This window comes from Bos javanicus, chromosome 25 (genome assembly GCF_032452875.1).
Source record: "Bos javanicus breed banteng chromosome 25, ARS-OSU_banteng_1.0, whole genome shotgun sequence".
Classification (NCBI taxonomy): Eukaryota; Metazoa; Chordata; class Mammalia; order Artiodactyla; family Bovidae; genus Bos; species Bos javanicus.
Genome location: NC_083892.1, coordinates 18,689,305 through 18,704,557, shown reverse-complemented (window position 1 = coordinate 18,704,557; position 15,253 = coordinate 18,689,305). Strand labels below are relative to the sequence as shown.

Here is a 15,253-nt window from a genome sequence, read left to right as displayed (position 1 = left end):
GAACCTGCGACCACAGACTCCAAATGCTGCTGTCTCCGTTTTTGCTCAATGGTCATTGCATAAAGGGACAGCCCTGACTCTGAAAGACAAGGGAACTGGAAGAATTTCATCTAAGAATTGATTAGCCCCTTAGTTTTAGTGTTACTCTCTAGAGTCAGTAGTCAGTTGGCCATATGGGTAACCAAGCAAAATACAGAGTGTGAGTTAAGGTTGCTGACTGAGTCAATACCTTGGTATGATAGGATGCAGTCCTCATTCATCCAGACACGAGGCCAATGACTTTCCTTCTTTGCCACTCATTTGCCCCTAAGCTCATTGGAGCTCCTGGTGATTACAGTCACCTTCACTAGCCTTTGGGATTTCTTAGTAGCTCAGTTGGTAAAAAATCCACCTGCAATGCAGGAGACCCCACTTCAATTCCTGGGTCAGGAAGATCCACTGGAGAAGGGATAGGCTACCCACTCCAGTATTCTTGGGCTTCCCTGGTGGCTCAGCTGGTAAAGAATCCACCTGCAATGCAGGAGACCTGGGTTTGATCCCTGGGTTGGGAAGATCCCTTGGAGAAGGGAACAGGCTACCCACTCCAATATTCCGGCCTGGAGAATTCCATGGACTGTGCTGTCCATAGGGTTGCAAAGACTCAGACACAACTGAGTGACTTTCACTAGTCTTTACCACTGGCCATTATAATGTAAGAGAAGAGGGTAACAGCACTTATATTTCAGTGCTGCTCAGGATTAATTACATTGGGCAATACTGCAACATACCTTCTCATTACCCTCTTTTTTTTTTTTTTTGCCTATTCACCTAGTGGTATGAGAAGCCCAGAATGACAGTTCAGCTTCCAGTTCAGGGGAACCGTTATTGCGCCTTCTAGGGCAAACTTTCCTCCTTGAGTACTAAAAATCCTGAAACTAGCAGAGCTCATAGTTGCAAGAATAGAAATAGAACTTTTGCAAGTAGCTCTTTAGGTTTAATAGAGGTCTGTGGTATAATCCCTCAGAGCGTAGTTTTGCTCTTAACTCCTCAGCCAAATATATACACCAATAACGTGTTTGAACCTTAAATTCCTCTTAATATAAATTAATGGTTACACGTTCAGGAATCTGTTTCTTGGGTTTAAGCATTCTCATATCCATTTGGCTAGGATTCCATAAATCTTTGGACATGACAAGCTCTCTCTGGTAGCAGATTCATTGGCACTCTCAGGTCCCCCTGGACTTGGTGAGTCCCCACAATAGAGGCCAGAGACAAAGGCAGATGATCTTAGAATCTTTTAGGCTGCCCCTTCAGCTACCTTTTCTCGGGTAGGCATGAACCTCATAGTCTATAAAAAGAATTTTGTTTTTAAAACAAAGAAGCCTTAAAACTGCATTACCCTTTGACCCAGAAGTTCTACTTTTACTAAGAATATCATTATAAGTCTCTGCAAAGTTTGCTATAGATGGATGTCCCTGCTGCTGCTAAGTTGCTTCAGTCGTGTCCGACTCTGTGCGACCCCATAGATGGAAGCCCACCAGGCTCCCCTGTCCCTGGGATTCTCCAGGCAAGAACATTGGAGTGGGTTGCCATTTCCTTCTTCAATGCATGAAAGTGAAAAGTGAAAGTGAAGTCGCTCAGTTGTGTCCAACTCTTTGCGACCCCATGGACTGCAGCCTACCAGGCTCCTCCATCCATGGGAGTTTCCAGGCAAGAGTACTGGAGTAGGTGGCCATTGCCTTCTAGTAATGTTATTTACAGTAACAACAATCTAGAAATAATATGCTTCAGCAAGAGGAATAATTAGATAAAATGGAACACCTTGCAGTCATTAGAAAGTATGATTTTAGGTAGGCCTCTATTGAATAGGAAAGATGTTCCCTTTATGCTAAGAGAGAAAAACAGATTACATATATATATATATATATATAATCCCATTAAAAATAATTTGTGTTTACATATAGGAAAATCTAGAAAGATATACATCAGAGTTATCTTTAGGTGGTAAGATAATGGGGTGATTTAATTTTTTCTCATCTTTACAATTCTGCTCTCATGAATGTATATTATATGACTTTTTAAAGGAAGGAAAAGTAAAAGGAGACTTGGAGTCAGTGCACTTGGGGTAGAATGAGGTCAATGGAGAGGCAGGCTGAGTCTTCTCCTTTGTTCTTGCAGATTAACAGAAGTGGTTCACAGAAGCCTCATCGATCTTGGCCGAGCAATTAAAGGGCAGGTTCTGATGTCCTCAGAGCTGGAGGATGTCTTCAGTAGCATGCTTGTGGGTAAAGTGCCAGCCATGTGGATGGCAAAGTCCTACCCATCACTGAAGCCCCTGGGAGGCTATGTGGCTGACCTGCTAGCCCGCCTGGCCTTCTTCCAGGTACCTCGGAGTCAGGGTAACTGGGCACCTGGGATTCTCATTCAGGTGGAGAGGACATTCTGAAATGACAAGTTAAAGCTGGAAGGGGATAGGGTAGCCACAGAGCATCCTGGATTGAGCACCTACTGGAAACCCTTACTAGGGTTGAGGACAGGAGGGAGATTTTCAAAGTCCTTGAAAAGTTTATAGCCTATAAAGGCAGGAATAGGAATGAGAATAAATGCCACAAACCAGTGTGTCATGGGCTACATACAGCTCATGGGCTAATAGATAGATTTCATTTGGCTATCTGGTAATTTAAAAATCTGAGGGCTTCCTTGGTGGCTCAGTGGTAAAGAATCTGCCTGTCAATGAAGGAGACAGTGGATCGATCCCTGATCCAGGAAGATCCCACATGCAGTTGGAGCAACTAAACCCATTCACCACAACTGCTGAGCCTGGGCTCTAGAGCCTGGGAGCCACAACTGTTGACCCCATGTGCCACAACTACTGAAGCCCAAGCACCCTAGAGCCTGTGCTCCTCAACTAGAGAGTAGCACCTGCTTGCTGCAACTAGAGGAAAGTTTGTGCAGCAATGAAAATAAATATAATTTTTAAAATATTAAAAAAATTAAACTTTGAGCTAGCATATAAGGATTATTACATATAAAAATACAGATGTTTTTCTTGCAAAAAAAGGAAGACCTGAATCAATGGACCTGCATACCTGCATGGCAACTACTGCTGGAATTGAGTAGCTGTTGCTTAGACAAGACATATATTCTCTACTGCTATAGTCCCTCCCACTCTCTGCTGTATCCCTGACACCAGCTTGCACCAGTGCTTTTTACTTCAAATTGGGAAAATATAAGATAAAGGAAAATATAAGATAAGACTACAAAGTCTGCCTGTTTCCAGAAAAATGAGAAAAAGCTTATTTCTTTATGAGACTCATTTTTATTCTTGCCTTTGAACTATCTTTGATGTATTACTGATTTTGCATTTTTATCTCTGTGGTTCTCTAGGAATGGATTGACAATGGACCTCCTGTGGTCTTTTGGATCTCTGGATTCTACTTTACACAGTCTTTTTTGACAGGTGTCTCTCAGAATTATGCTCGGAAATACACCATCCCCATTGACCACATTGGATTTGAGTTTGAGGTAGGGGCATTTTAGGGTACAACGACTCAAAGGGACAACCAGAGAAAGCAGTGTTGTCCATTTCTTTGAGTCCAAACATTTAGATGTGTTAAGGTTCAACTACTTCTGAGATGATACAAATGAAGTATTTAGCATGACTTAAAGTAGCTCCAAGGAGAAGGAAATGGCAACTCACACCAGTATTTTTGCCTGGAGAATCCCAGAGACAGAGGAGCCTGGTGGTCTGCCGTCTAAGGGGTCACACAGAGTCTGACACGACTGAAGTGACTTAGCAGCAGTAGCAGCAGCAGCTACTTTGGAGCAAAGTAGCTCCAAAAATTATCCCCAACAGAACCAGAGGATTCCCAATGCTTTGTCTCTTGTGTATATAAAAAAGGAATCTTTCCAGAGGAAAACTCTTCCACAGTTGTACCCAAAACAATGAAAGCATATTCCATACTGTCTATTCAACATGGTGGACTTTTCATTTGGAAGGATGTTAAAGGTCTTGTGTAGGGTTTTGCTAAAAGTCAAAGGATGCCAATAGTCAAGAATCACCCAATCCATGTTTGGAGAGAAAGGAGTAAGACAGACTTTAATAGAGCATTGTAGAATTTTAAATTTTATGGAAAGATCCTATGTGATCATCTCATCCAGACATCACAAACTAATTGCCTTAGATATTAATTTAGTTTATAAATGAACTTGACTGGCCTTTGTTGTTGTTGTTGTTCAGTCACTCAGTTGTGTCTGACTCTTAGGGACCCCATGGATGCACACCAGGCTTCCCTGTCCTTCACCACCTCCCAGAGCTTGCTCAAACTCATGTCCATTAAGTCAGTGATACCACCCAACCATCTCATTCTCTGTCGTCCCATTCTCCTCCTGCCTTCAATCTTTCCCACCATCAGGGTATTTTGTAACAAGTCTGCTCTTTGTATCAGGTAGCCTAAGTATTGGAGCTTCAGCATCAGTTCTTCCATTGAATAGGGTTAATTTCCTTTAGGATTCACTGATTTGATCTCCTTGCAGTCCAAGGGAGTCTCAAGAGTCTTCTCCAACACCACAGTTCAAAAGACCAATTCTTTGGTGCTCAGCCTTCTTTATAGTCCAACTCTCACATCCATATATGAATAGTGGAAAAACCATAGCTTTGACTATATGGACCTTTGTTGGAAAGGTAGTGTCTCTGCTTTTTAATATGCTGTTTAGGTTTGTCAAATCTTTCTTCCAAGGAGCAAGCGTCTTTTAATTTCATGGCTGCTGTCATCATCTGCAATGAGTTTGGAGCCCAAGAAAATAAAGTCTGTCACTGTTTCCATTGTTTCCCCAACTATTTGCCATGAAGTGCTAGGACCAAATGCCATGATCTCACTTTTTTGAATACTGAATTTTAAGCCAGCTTTTTCACCCTCCTCTTTCACCTTCATCAAGAGGCTCTTCAGTTCCTCTTTGCTTTATACCATAAGGGTGGTATCATCTGCATATCTGAGGTTATTGATATTCTCCTGGCAATCTTGATTCCAGCTTGTGCTTCATCCAGCCTGGCATTTCACATGATGAACTCTGCATATATGTTAAATAAGCAGGGTGACAATACACAATCTTGACATACTCCTTTCCCAATTTTGAGCCAGTTTGTTGTTCCATGTCCGGGTCTAACTGTTCCTTCTTGACCTGCATAGGTTTCTCAGGAAGCAGGCAAGGGGGTCTAGCATTATCATCTCTTTAAGAATTTTCCACTGTTTGTTGTGATCCACACAAAGGCTTTAGCATAGTCAATGAAAAAGATGTTTTCCTGAATCTTTCTTGCTTTTTTGATGATCCAATAAATGCTGGCTATTTGATCTCTGGCTCCTCTGCCATTTATAAATCTGGCTTGAACATCTCTAAGTTCTTAGTTCACGTACTGTTGACGCCTACCCTGGAGAATTTTGAGCCACTTGACTTCACACTCCATGATGTCTGGCTCCAGGTGAATGATCACACCATCATGGTTATCTGGGTCATGAAGATCTTTTTTGTATAGTTCTTCTGTGTATTCTTGCCACCACTTCTTAATATCCTCTGCTTTAGTTAGGTCCATACCATTTCTGTCCTTTATTGTGCCCATCTTTGCATGAACTGTTCCCTTGGTATCTCTAATTTTCTTGAAGAGATCTCTAGTCTTTTTCATTCTGTTGTTTTCCTCTATTTCTTTGCACTGATCACTGAGGAAGGCTTTTTTATCTCTCCTTGCTATTCTTTGGAACTCTCCATTCAGATGAGTATATCTTTACTTTTCTCCTCTGTGTTTTGCTTCTCTTCTTTTCTCAGCTATCTGTAAGGCCTCCTCAGACAACCATTTTGCCTTTTTGCATTTCTTCTTCTTGGGGATGGCTTTGATCACCACGTCCTGTACAGTGTTACATACCTCTGTCCATAGTTGTTCAAGGGCTCTATCAGGTCTATTCCCTTGAATCTCTTTGTCACTTCCACTGTATAATCGTAAGGGATTTGATTTAGGTCATACTTGAATTGCCTTGTGGTTTTCCCTACTTTCTTCAATTTAAGCCTGAATTTTGCAATAAGCTCATAATCTGAATCACAGTCAGCTCCTGGTCTTGTTTTTGCTGACTGTATAGAGCCTCTCCATCTTTGGCTGCAAAGAATATAACCAACCTGATTTCGGTATTGACTATCTGGTGATGTCCATGTTTAGAGTCGTCTCTTGTGTTGCTGAAAGAGGGTGTTTCCTATGACCAGTGCATTCTCTTGGCCGAACTGTTAGCCTTGCCCTGCTTTATTCTGTACTCCGAGGGCAAACTTGCCTGTTCCTCCAGGTATCTCTTGACTTCCTACTCTTGCATTCCAGTCCTGTATGATGAAAAGGACATCTTTTTTTTTTTTTTTTTTTGGTGTTAGTTCTAGAAGGTCTTGTAGGTCTTCACAGAACCATTCAACTTCAGCTTCTTTGGCATTGGTGGTTGATGCACAGACTTGGATTACTGTGATACTGAATGGTTTGCCTTGGAAACAAACAGAAATCATTCTGATTTCTGATTTCAGTACTTGAGACTGCACTCAAGTACTGCATTTCAGACTCTTCCGTTGGCTATGAGGGCTACTTTATTTCTTCTGAGGAATTCTTGTCCACAGTAGTAGATATAATGGTCATCTGAATTAAATTTTGCCCATTCCAGTCCATTTTAGGTCACTGATTCCTAAAATGTCAATGTTCACCCCTGCCATCTCCTGTTGACCACTTTCAATTTACCTTGATTCATGGACCTAACATTCCACGTTCCTATGCAATATTGTTCTTTACAGCATGAAACTTTACTTTGAATGCCAGACACATGCACAACTGGGCATTTTTTCCACTTTGGCTCAAACTCTTCACTCCTTATGGAGCTGTTTCTCTGATCTTCTTCAGTACCATATCGGGCACCTACCGACCTGGGGATTTCATCTTTCAGTGTTATATCTTTTTGCCTTTTCATACACTCATGGTGTTTGAAAGGTTGTGGCTGCGAGCCATGTGTTACCCTGGGATTCATGACATCGGAGAGGATTTCAATCCGGGGCCAGAGACAAGTCTTGACTACTCAGAGCTTCTTGTGTGGCTAAGTTTTATTAAAGTATAATAGAGATAGGGAAAGCTTCTGACATAGACATCAGAAAGGGACAGAGAGAGTGCCCAGTTGCTAGTTTTTAGCAAAGCATTTTCTGTCTGTTAGCAATTTTCTAATCAGAAGAGACACACCTCCAATCTGAGGGAGTTTCACCAGGCCCCTCTCCCACAATATACATTTTGAGATAGAACAGGACAAAGTGTGGCATCCTCCAGCCATAAAGTAATTGACATGAATACTGGTTTGTTGAGTCATTATCAGCCCAAGCTTTGAAAAAAAAAAAAAAGTCTTGGGTGGAACCCATTTGAAGAAAGGCAAATTCTAAAGCAAATACGTAGTTTCATTAACATAGCTTAAGAAAAACATTTCCATAATAAAGCAGCACTGGTTAGCTCAAGGTCTGAGAAAAGTTAAGTTCAGGCAGAACCAGGTGTTGTCAGCAGAGAATGGAAAAAAGTCTGCCACTTGCAATTGATTTTCTCCTACAGCTTGGGGACCTCTTACCGAGGCTGTTAACACCCTCAGGTTCTCAAGGCAAGAATCAGATCAGATCAGATCAGTCGCTCAGTCATGTCCAACTCTTTGCGACCCCATGAATTGCAGCACACCAGGCCTCCCTGTCCATCACCAACTCCTGGAGTTCACTGGGACTCACGTCCATCGAGTCAGTGATGCCATCTAGCCATCTCATCCTCTGTCATCCCCTTCTCCTCTTGCCCCCAAATCCCTCCCAGCATCAGAGTCTTTTCTGAAGTGATTTACCATTCCCTTCTCCACGTTTTGTCAGAACTCTCCACCATGACCCATCCGTCTTGGGTGGCCCTACATGGCATGGCTCATAGTTTCATTGAGTTAGACAAGGCTGTGGTCCATGTGATCAGTTTGGCTAGTTTTCTGTGATTGTGGTTTTCATTCTGTCTGCCCTCTGGTGAATGAGGATAACAGGCTTGTAGAAGCTTCCTAATGGGAGGGTCTGGCTGTGGGGAAAACTGGGTCTTGCTTTGGTAGGTGGGGCCATGCTCAGTAAATCTTTAATTTTCTGCTGATGGTGTGTGTGTGGGGGGAGAGCGGTGCGGGGACAACACGGTGTGTTCCCTCCCTGTGGTTTGGCCTGAGGCCACACTATGGTAGAGGTAATGGTGACCTCCTTCAAAAGGACTCCCAGGACTGTTGTAGTCCGTGCCCCTGACCTCATGGCAGGCCACCGTCAACCCATGCCTCTGCTGGAGACTCCTGGACACCCACAAGCATGTTCGGCTCAGTCTCTTGTGGGGTAACTGCTCCTTTCTCCTGCGTCCTGGTGCACACAAGGTTTTGTTTGTGCCCTCCAAGTGTTTGTTTCCCCAGTCCTGTGGAATTTCTGTAGTCAAATCCCACTGGCCTTCAAAGTCGAATTCCTGGGGTTCTCAGCCCTTTTGCTGGATCCCCAGGTTGGGAAATCTGTTGTGGGCCCTAGAACTTTTGCAACAGTGTGAGCACTTCTTTGGTATAACTGTTCTCCAGTTTGTGGGTCGTTTGTTCGATGGCTCTATAGTGGAGCTAATGGCGACCTCCTCCAAAAGGACTTATGCCACATACCATGCCTCCCAGGTCTGCTGCCGCCAGAGCCCCTGTCCCCACAGGAGGCCACTGCTGACCTGTGTCTCCGCAGGAGAACACTCAAATGCTCAAAGGCAGGTCTGGCTCAGTCTCTTGTGGGGGTCACTGCTCCTTTCCCTTGGTCCTGGAGTGCACAAGGTTGTCTGTGCCCTCCAAGCATCTCTGGCAGGTCTGAGGTTTGATTCTAAATGTGATTTTGCCCCTTCTATCATCTTGTCAGGGCCTCTCCTTTGCCCTTGGATGTGGCTTTTTTTTTTTTTTTTTTTGGTGGGATACTACATTCTCCTGTCAATGGTTGTTCAGCAGCTAGTTATGATTTTCCTGTTCTCACAAGAGAAGATGAGCACACGTCCTTCTAATCCGCAATCTTAAAGTTTATCAGCTCTGAATCTAATGGTATGCTGGGGGCTGGCTCATACTAACTCACCAGAGCCAGTTACAGGTGGTTGTTAAATAATGGATATGCTGAAATTGATCATGGGTGGGGCTCTTTACACCACAGAAATTGACAGAAACTACAAATCAAAATTTTACTTCTTCTACTAGAGAACTATTTTACCAGCATGCAGCTTAATCTAACCCCTCACTTTACAGATCCATATTCATAAAGGGAAAGATTATACAAGGCCACTAAGCTAGGTAATAGTTAATGTGGCCTGTGGTTCTTGCTGACTGGAAATCAGACATGGCCCATGTAGCATGTAGGAATATTATCAGAGAAGTCTCAGTGTCCTGGGAGACGGACAGTAAAGCCAGTTTTTACCTTTTCAGTCTCTTAATGCTGCCTCATTTAGGAAAATGGCAGGTAACAATGGAACTCACAGCTTCCTGTCTTTCAGGTAACCACACAAGAAACAGTCATGGAGAGTAACCCAGAAGATGGGGCCTACATAAAAGGACTCTTCTTAGAAGGTGCCCGTTGGGACAGGAAAAAAATGCAGATCGGGGAGTCTTTCCCCAAAATCCTCTATGATCCATTGCCCATCATTTGGCTGAAACCTGGGGAAAGTGCAATGTTTCTGCATCAGAACATTTATGTGTGTCCAGTCTACAAAACAAGTGCCCGGAGAGGTACCCTCTCCACAACAGGGCACTCCACCAACTATGTCCTATCCATTGAACTCCCAACTGACAGGCCTCAGAAGCACTGGATAAACCGAGGAGTAGCCTCTCTGTGCCAGCTAGATAATTGATGGCATGTGTCTCAACACAGAAAATAAAAAATAAAGAGTATCGTTCTTGACTGAAATATAGCTTTCCTTTCTTGAGAGTCACATGATATGATGATGATCACCAGGGAAGCCCCAATGATGATGACAATTATATTAATGGAGCACTTGCTATGATCTAGGTATTTTAGAACACTCCTATAAAGTAGGTTATTGTCCTTACTTTATGGGTGCAGAAACCAAGATATAGAGAAAGTAATATTCTCCAAATCAGGTAAATAATAAAATAGTGGAGCCTAGTTTTGAATATAGGCAATAGGATTCTTCAGCCTAGACCTTGAGTCATGTGGCTAAGCTCCCTGATTTTTTCTTTTTCCTATTATTTTGCCATAACTGTCACTGAATTTTAATTGCTTCTCTCCTAGTCTGTTAGATAGTATCACCAACTCAATGTACATGAATTTGATCAAACTCTGGAGATAGTGAAGGACAGGGAAGCCTGGTGGACTGTAGTCCATGGTGTTGCAGAGAGTCAGACATGACTTAGTGACTGAATTATACTCACTGTTGTCTCCATTTCAGTGAGGCAAAAATGGAGGCTTAGAAAAGTAACTAGTTCAATTTTACAGCTAGCCAGTGGTACCCAAATTCTTCTTCACTAGCTTACACAGATAGGCAGAAATTTCAGGAAGAAAGGAGATATGGGAGAACCGTTATTTGTTGCTTGCCATGGTTTATCCTTGGGCTTTTAGATATCTAGCCTGTTCCTATGATTGTCTTCCCCTGTAGAAGCTCAGGAAGACTAAGTATCTTGTCTATGATCACCCAGTTCTTTCACACTGAGGAGCCAGGTTTTGAGCCAAGGTCTGTCTGGCTCTAGAATCCATTCATTTTTCACTGCTTCATGCTGCCTCCTTATTGAGGACGGAGATGTGTAGTTCCAACAACCATGTCCAAGAAATTTCTAGTTTATCACTATTTCTCCCCAGGGCCAGCTGGAAGAGAATCCCAAAGGAGATAAAAACAAAATTCTTGATGTATTCTCAGTGAACTCTCACATAGCTCTTTGGCTCTAATGGCTACCAAAGGCATTCCATTGGTCAGTTCACAGATGAGCAAAGCCATAAGACTTCTTGAATCTTAATGTGTCTGGCCTGGCTTCCCAGCTTCTTCACTAGAAGAAACCTTCTGACTTGGACTGTTTTTCTTGAACAAAGCTTCTGAGAACCACATAAACATATTTCAGGAGACTTGTTTCTTCATGGCAACATGGAGTCAATCAAATTCTGATTGAGGATTCTGAATTCTGAGGTCAGCAAATGATCTAATTGATCCTACGTGCAAAAGCAGGGTGGGGCTGGGGGGGGTGGTTCTCCATATCTTGCCAGTGGGCAATAAAGAGTGAGGAGGAGACACTTTTTCTAAGCTATTTTTTTAAAGAAATGTAACTTTTTCCAATTGAGGGAAAAAATATCAGAATTAACATATAGATATAACTGCCATATTGTCTATTATTCTAAATAGATTGTTAAGTCATATGAGATGGAAAGGTGGTCAGGAACCCAAATCCCTGAAATCTTGGACTGGTTGAGGTAAGTCAGACTGCAAACGATAAGGCAGTAAAGAGGTTGCTAAAAGGACAACTGAAATTCAATTACTGTTATCTAACTCCAGCTTTGGCAGCAAAAAGCTGATGGAGGCAGGGACTGTTTCATTCCTCAGCGGTCAAGGGACAGAATGTTTGTATGCGATGGATTAAATTTTTGTAATTAAAAAAAATTTCCCTCTGGGAACATGCAGTAGGTTCTTCAGAAGTCCTGGTGAATTAAGAGGCTGGAACTCTGGAACAGAAACGGCCAGAGACCAGCTCTGTGAGAAGCTGTAGGCCCTGTCTATAAATAGCTCAGCAGATGACATCAGACAAACCTTGTCACCAAGCTAGTTCTCTCTCTCTAAAAATCTGGCTCTTGAGTAAATAGTTTTCAGTCCTTGTCAGCCTTGGAAGAAAATGTCATTAAAAGAGGGGGTGTAGGGGATGCTTCCAAAAGACCAAAGAAGATTTAATAGGGGGTTGAAGAGAAAAAGTTATTATGAACAAGTAGGTTTCATGGAAAGTTTGGGAAAAATTATGATTTTGTGTAATAGAGTATGCATCTTTGCAAAGGCAGGTAGGCATATATAATTCACTTTTAGCTTAAGATTCCTGGCACACAGAAGGTACTTAGAAGTTAACTAGCAATTAGATGGACTTTCATTTTGGAGGAGTCCTTCCATTTTGGAGGAAAGATGATTTCTACTTCTCATAGAGTAAGATAAAAATTGCATATTCAGAATCACCTTGAATTACTTAAGAGAGGGATCATGATGGGGACAGCAAGTCATGTTTCACTCAGTTCAGCACAGCTAGTTTTTCCTCCATTCCAAGAACAGGTCATTGTTTCATTGACTGACCACCAGATAAAGTAGCTGGCTTGAGTTCACAGGCCTTATATTGTTTTAGAAACACTTAACTTTAAACATTAGAACCACCTCTTGGTAGGGAAATACTTCCACAATGAGATCAGACAGAGACTGACTGATGGAACAGCATATTGATGTCTCTGAATTCAAGTTAGGCTGGGGTATGTGCTCACTGAATGGCTGTGGAGTGGCCAACATGCCAACCAACACATTTAAATGTCTCTTTCTTCATCAAAGGCCTATAGCTATATTTTTATTAAATATGTACATGCTATATCTATTTTGACACAGTATTATATTTGCCGTCAATGTTATTGACAAACCCTGCAATATTTACTTAACCTGCATGAGAAAGCACGCTCCTGCTCACAGGAATATTTTTGAAACTGAAATATATATATGCTTTAAATTAGAGAATCTGTGTGACAAGGGTATGGGCAGGAAGTTATCAACTACTGCTTCTGAGGGTCACAAGGCCATTTTGGTAAATGGTACAGAGAGACCAAAATAAATAGGGATTTTTCTTTATTGGTGGTTACCCATCCCCTCTGGAGGTAAGAGGGAAAGACATTGATATACAAATGACCTGCCATGGGAATCTCACCTGTATCCACACATGCAAGGGTATAAGTACATTGTGTTTTGATCTCTACTTTGTTCCATTTCTGTTTGGACATAATTTGAAAGCCAGCTTAGCTCTTGTACTTCCTAATTATGTTAAGATAAAATTCTCATAATGAACGCAGTATGAGTTTCTAGTGAGCCTTTCAGGTCTTGGGTGTATCCAAAGTAATCACAGGCTTTAAGATAAACTAAATATATGCATTTACCTAAGATATGCACTTTTGTGTATGTGTACATCTGGGGCAGAGATGTGTCTCATAAAATTTCAATGAAAAACCATGATTGATCCAAAGATGCACTTTTTAAGGGAATTTTATCTGGAAATGGGAAGTTCCAAAAGACAACAAAGCAACACAAAAAGTCCACTTTTAAGTAAATCTATAACTTGGAAAAAAAAAGGCCTAAAAATATTCTGAAGGGTAGTGTATAATTTTAAAGTAGCCATGAGAACTTCCATCAACTGGCTAATTTCTTCATATCAGCTGGCATGTCTGGTGATTGGCATTCCCTTGAAGGCTTTTGTCACCCTTCAGTCTTCTGCCCACAGGCCTTAGTTTTGTTTCCAAGTGGTGCTTCAGTGAGGATATAAGGTCCATGACCTCTAAGGTTAGTGTTTGCCTCATCAGGCAGCAAGATCCTCATTCCGACAGTACCAATATTTCAGAGGTTTTAAGAAAATAATTGGATTTTTGCTCCTAATCAAGAAGAATTGTTAACTGGTTTATATGCAAGGCCTAGTTGGCTCATCATTCTCAGAAAAAAAATTTTTATTGAGTTAGGAAATTTCATCATGAGATTTGAGATATATTGGTTTGGAAAATTTCCTCAGTTTCTCCTGGCTTCGAAGTCCCCGGCCTCGTAGTGGGGTAAGGCCCATGGGAGGCAGATGAATCTGAATAATAAGAATAATGATAATATTAAAAATTATAGGACTTCCCTGGTGGCACAGTGGATAAGAATCTACCTGCCAATGCAGGGGACATGGGTTTGATCCCTGGTCTGGGAGCAACTAAGCCTGTGTGCCACAACAACTGAAGCTGTGTGCCCTACAGCCCGCACACCACAAATGCTGAGCCTGTATGCTGCAACTACTGTAGCCCGCGCTCCCTAGAGTCTGTGTTTCACAAGAGAAGTCACTGCAATGAGAAGCCCGTGCACTGCAACGAAGAGTAGCCACCACTTGCTGCAACTAGAAAAAGCCCATGCAAAAGCAATGAAGACCCAGCACAACCAAAAATAAATAAATAAAGATAATAAAAGAATTGCAATCATAGCAGCAGCTTATATTCACCAAAGATTTACTAGGTACTATGTTCTCTGCTAAGTGCTCACTCCGTGTTGCTGTTTTTTAGTTGCTAAGTCATCTCCAACTCTTTGCAATCCCATGACCTGCAGCATATCAGGCTTCCATGTCCTTCACTATCTCCCAGACTTTCCTCAAACTCATGTTCATTGACTCATGATGCCATCCAACCATCTCATCCTCTGTCACCTTCTTCTGCCCTCAATCCTTCCCAGCATCAGGGTCTTTCCCAATGAGTCAGCTCTTTGCATCAGGCAGGGTCAAAGTATTGGAGCTTCAGCTTCAGCATCAGTCCTTCCAATGAATATTCAGGGTTGATTTCCTTTAGGATTGACTGGTTGGATCTCCTTGCAGTCCATGGGACTCTCAAGAATCTTCTCCAACACCACAGCTCAAAAGCCAACAATTCCACGCTCAGCCTTCCTTATGGTCCAACTCACACATCCATACATGACTACTGGAAAAAACATAGCTTTGACTATATGGACGTCTGTCGGTAAAGTGATGTCTCTGCTTTTTAATATGCTATCTAGGTTTGTCATAGCTTTTCTTCCCAAGGAGCAAGCATCTTTTAAATTTCATGGCTGCAGTCACCATCCATAGTGATTTTAGAGCCTAAGAAAATAAAATCTGCCACTGTTTCCATTTTTTTCCCCTTCTATTTGCCATGAAATGATGGAATCAGATGCCATGATCTTAGTTTCTGAATGCTGAGTTTTAAACCAGCTTTTTCACTCTCCTCTTTCACCTTCATCAAGAGGCTCTTTAGTTCCTCTTTGCTTTCTGCCATTATGGTAGTATGATCTGCATATCTGAAGTTGTTGATATTTCTTGAAGCAATCTTGGTTCCAGCTTGTGACTCATCCTGCCTGGCATTTCACGTGATGTACTCTGCATATAAGTTAAATAAGCAGGGTGACAATATACAGCTTTAACGTACTCCTTTCCCAACTTTGAATCAGTCTGCTGTTCCATGTCTGGTTCTGACTGTTGCTTCTTGA

General features: G+C 42.0%; 2 protein-coding genes across 3 annotated transcripts in view; one reads left to right on the top strand and one right to left on the bottom strand.

Moving 5' to 3' along the window:
- The window catches only part of DNAH3 (dynein axonemal heavy chain 3), a 248,787-nt gene extending 238,842 nt beyond the window's left edge, over positions 1-9,945 (top strand). For both annotated transcript variants that reach the window (XM_061401328.1, XM_061401327.1), the window contains exons 59-61: positions 2,158-2,362; positions 3,367-3,504; positions 9,536-9,945. In XM_061401328.1, the coding sequence (XP_061257312.1) occupies positions 2,158-2,362; positions 3,367-3,504; positions 9,536-9,889 (697 nt within the window). In that variant the 3' untranslated portion in view covers positions 9,890-9,945. The remainder of the gene's footprint in view (positions 1-2,157; positions 2,363-3,366; positions 3,505-9,535) is intronic.
- A 2,888-nt stretch (positions 9,946-12,833) lies between these two features.
- Positions 12,834-15,253, bottom strand: part of LYRM1 (LYR motif containing 1) — a 38,985-nt gene continuing 36,565 nt past the window's right edge. The window contains exon 4 of the mRNA XM_061401347.1: positions 12,834-13,841. Within this exon, the coding sequence (XP_061257331.1) occupies positions 13,725-13,841 (117 nt within the window). The 3' untranslated portion in view covers positions 12,834-13,724. The remainder of the gene's footprint in view (positions 13,842-15,253) is intronic.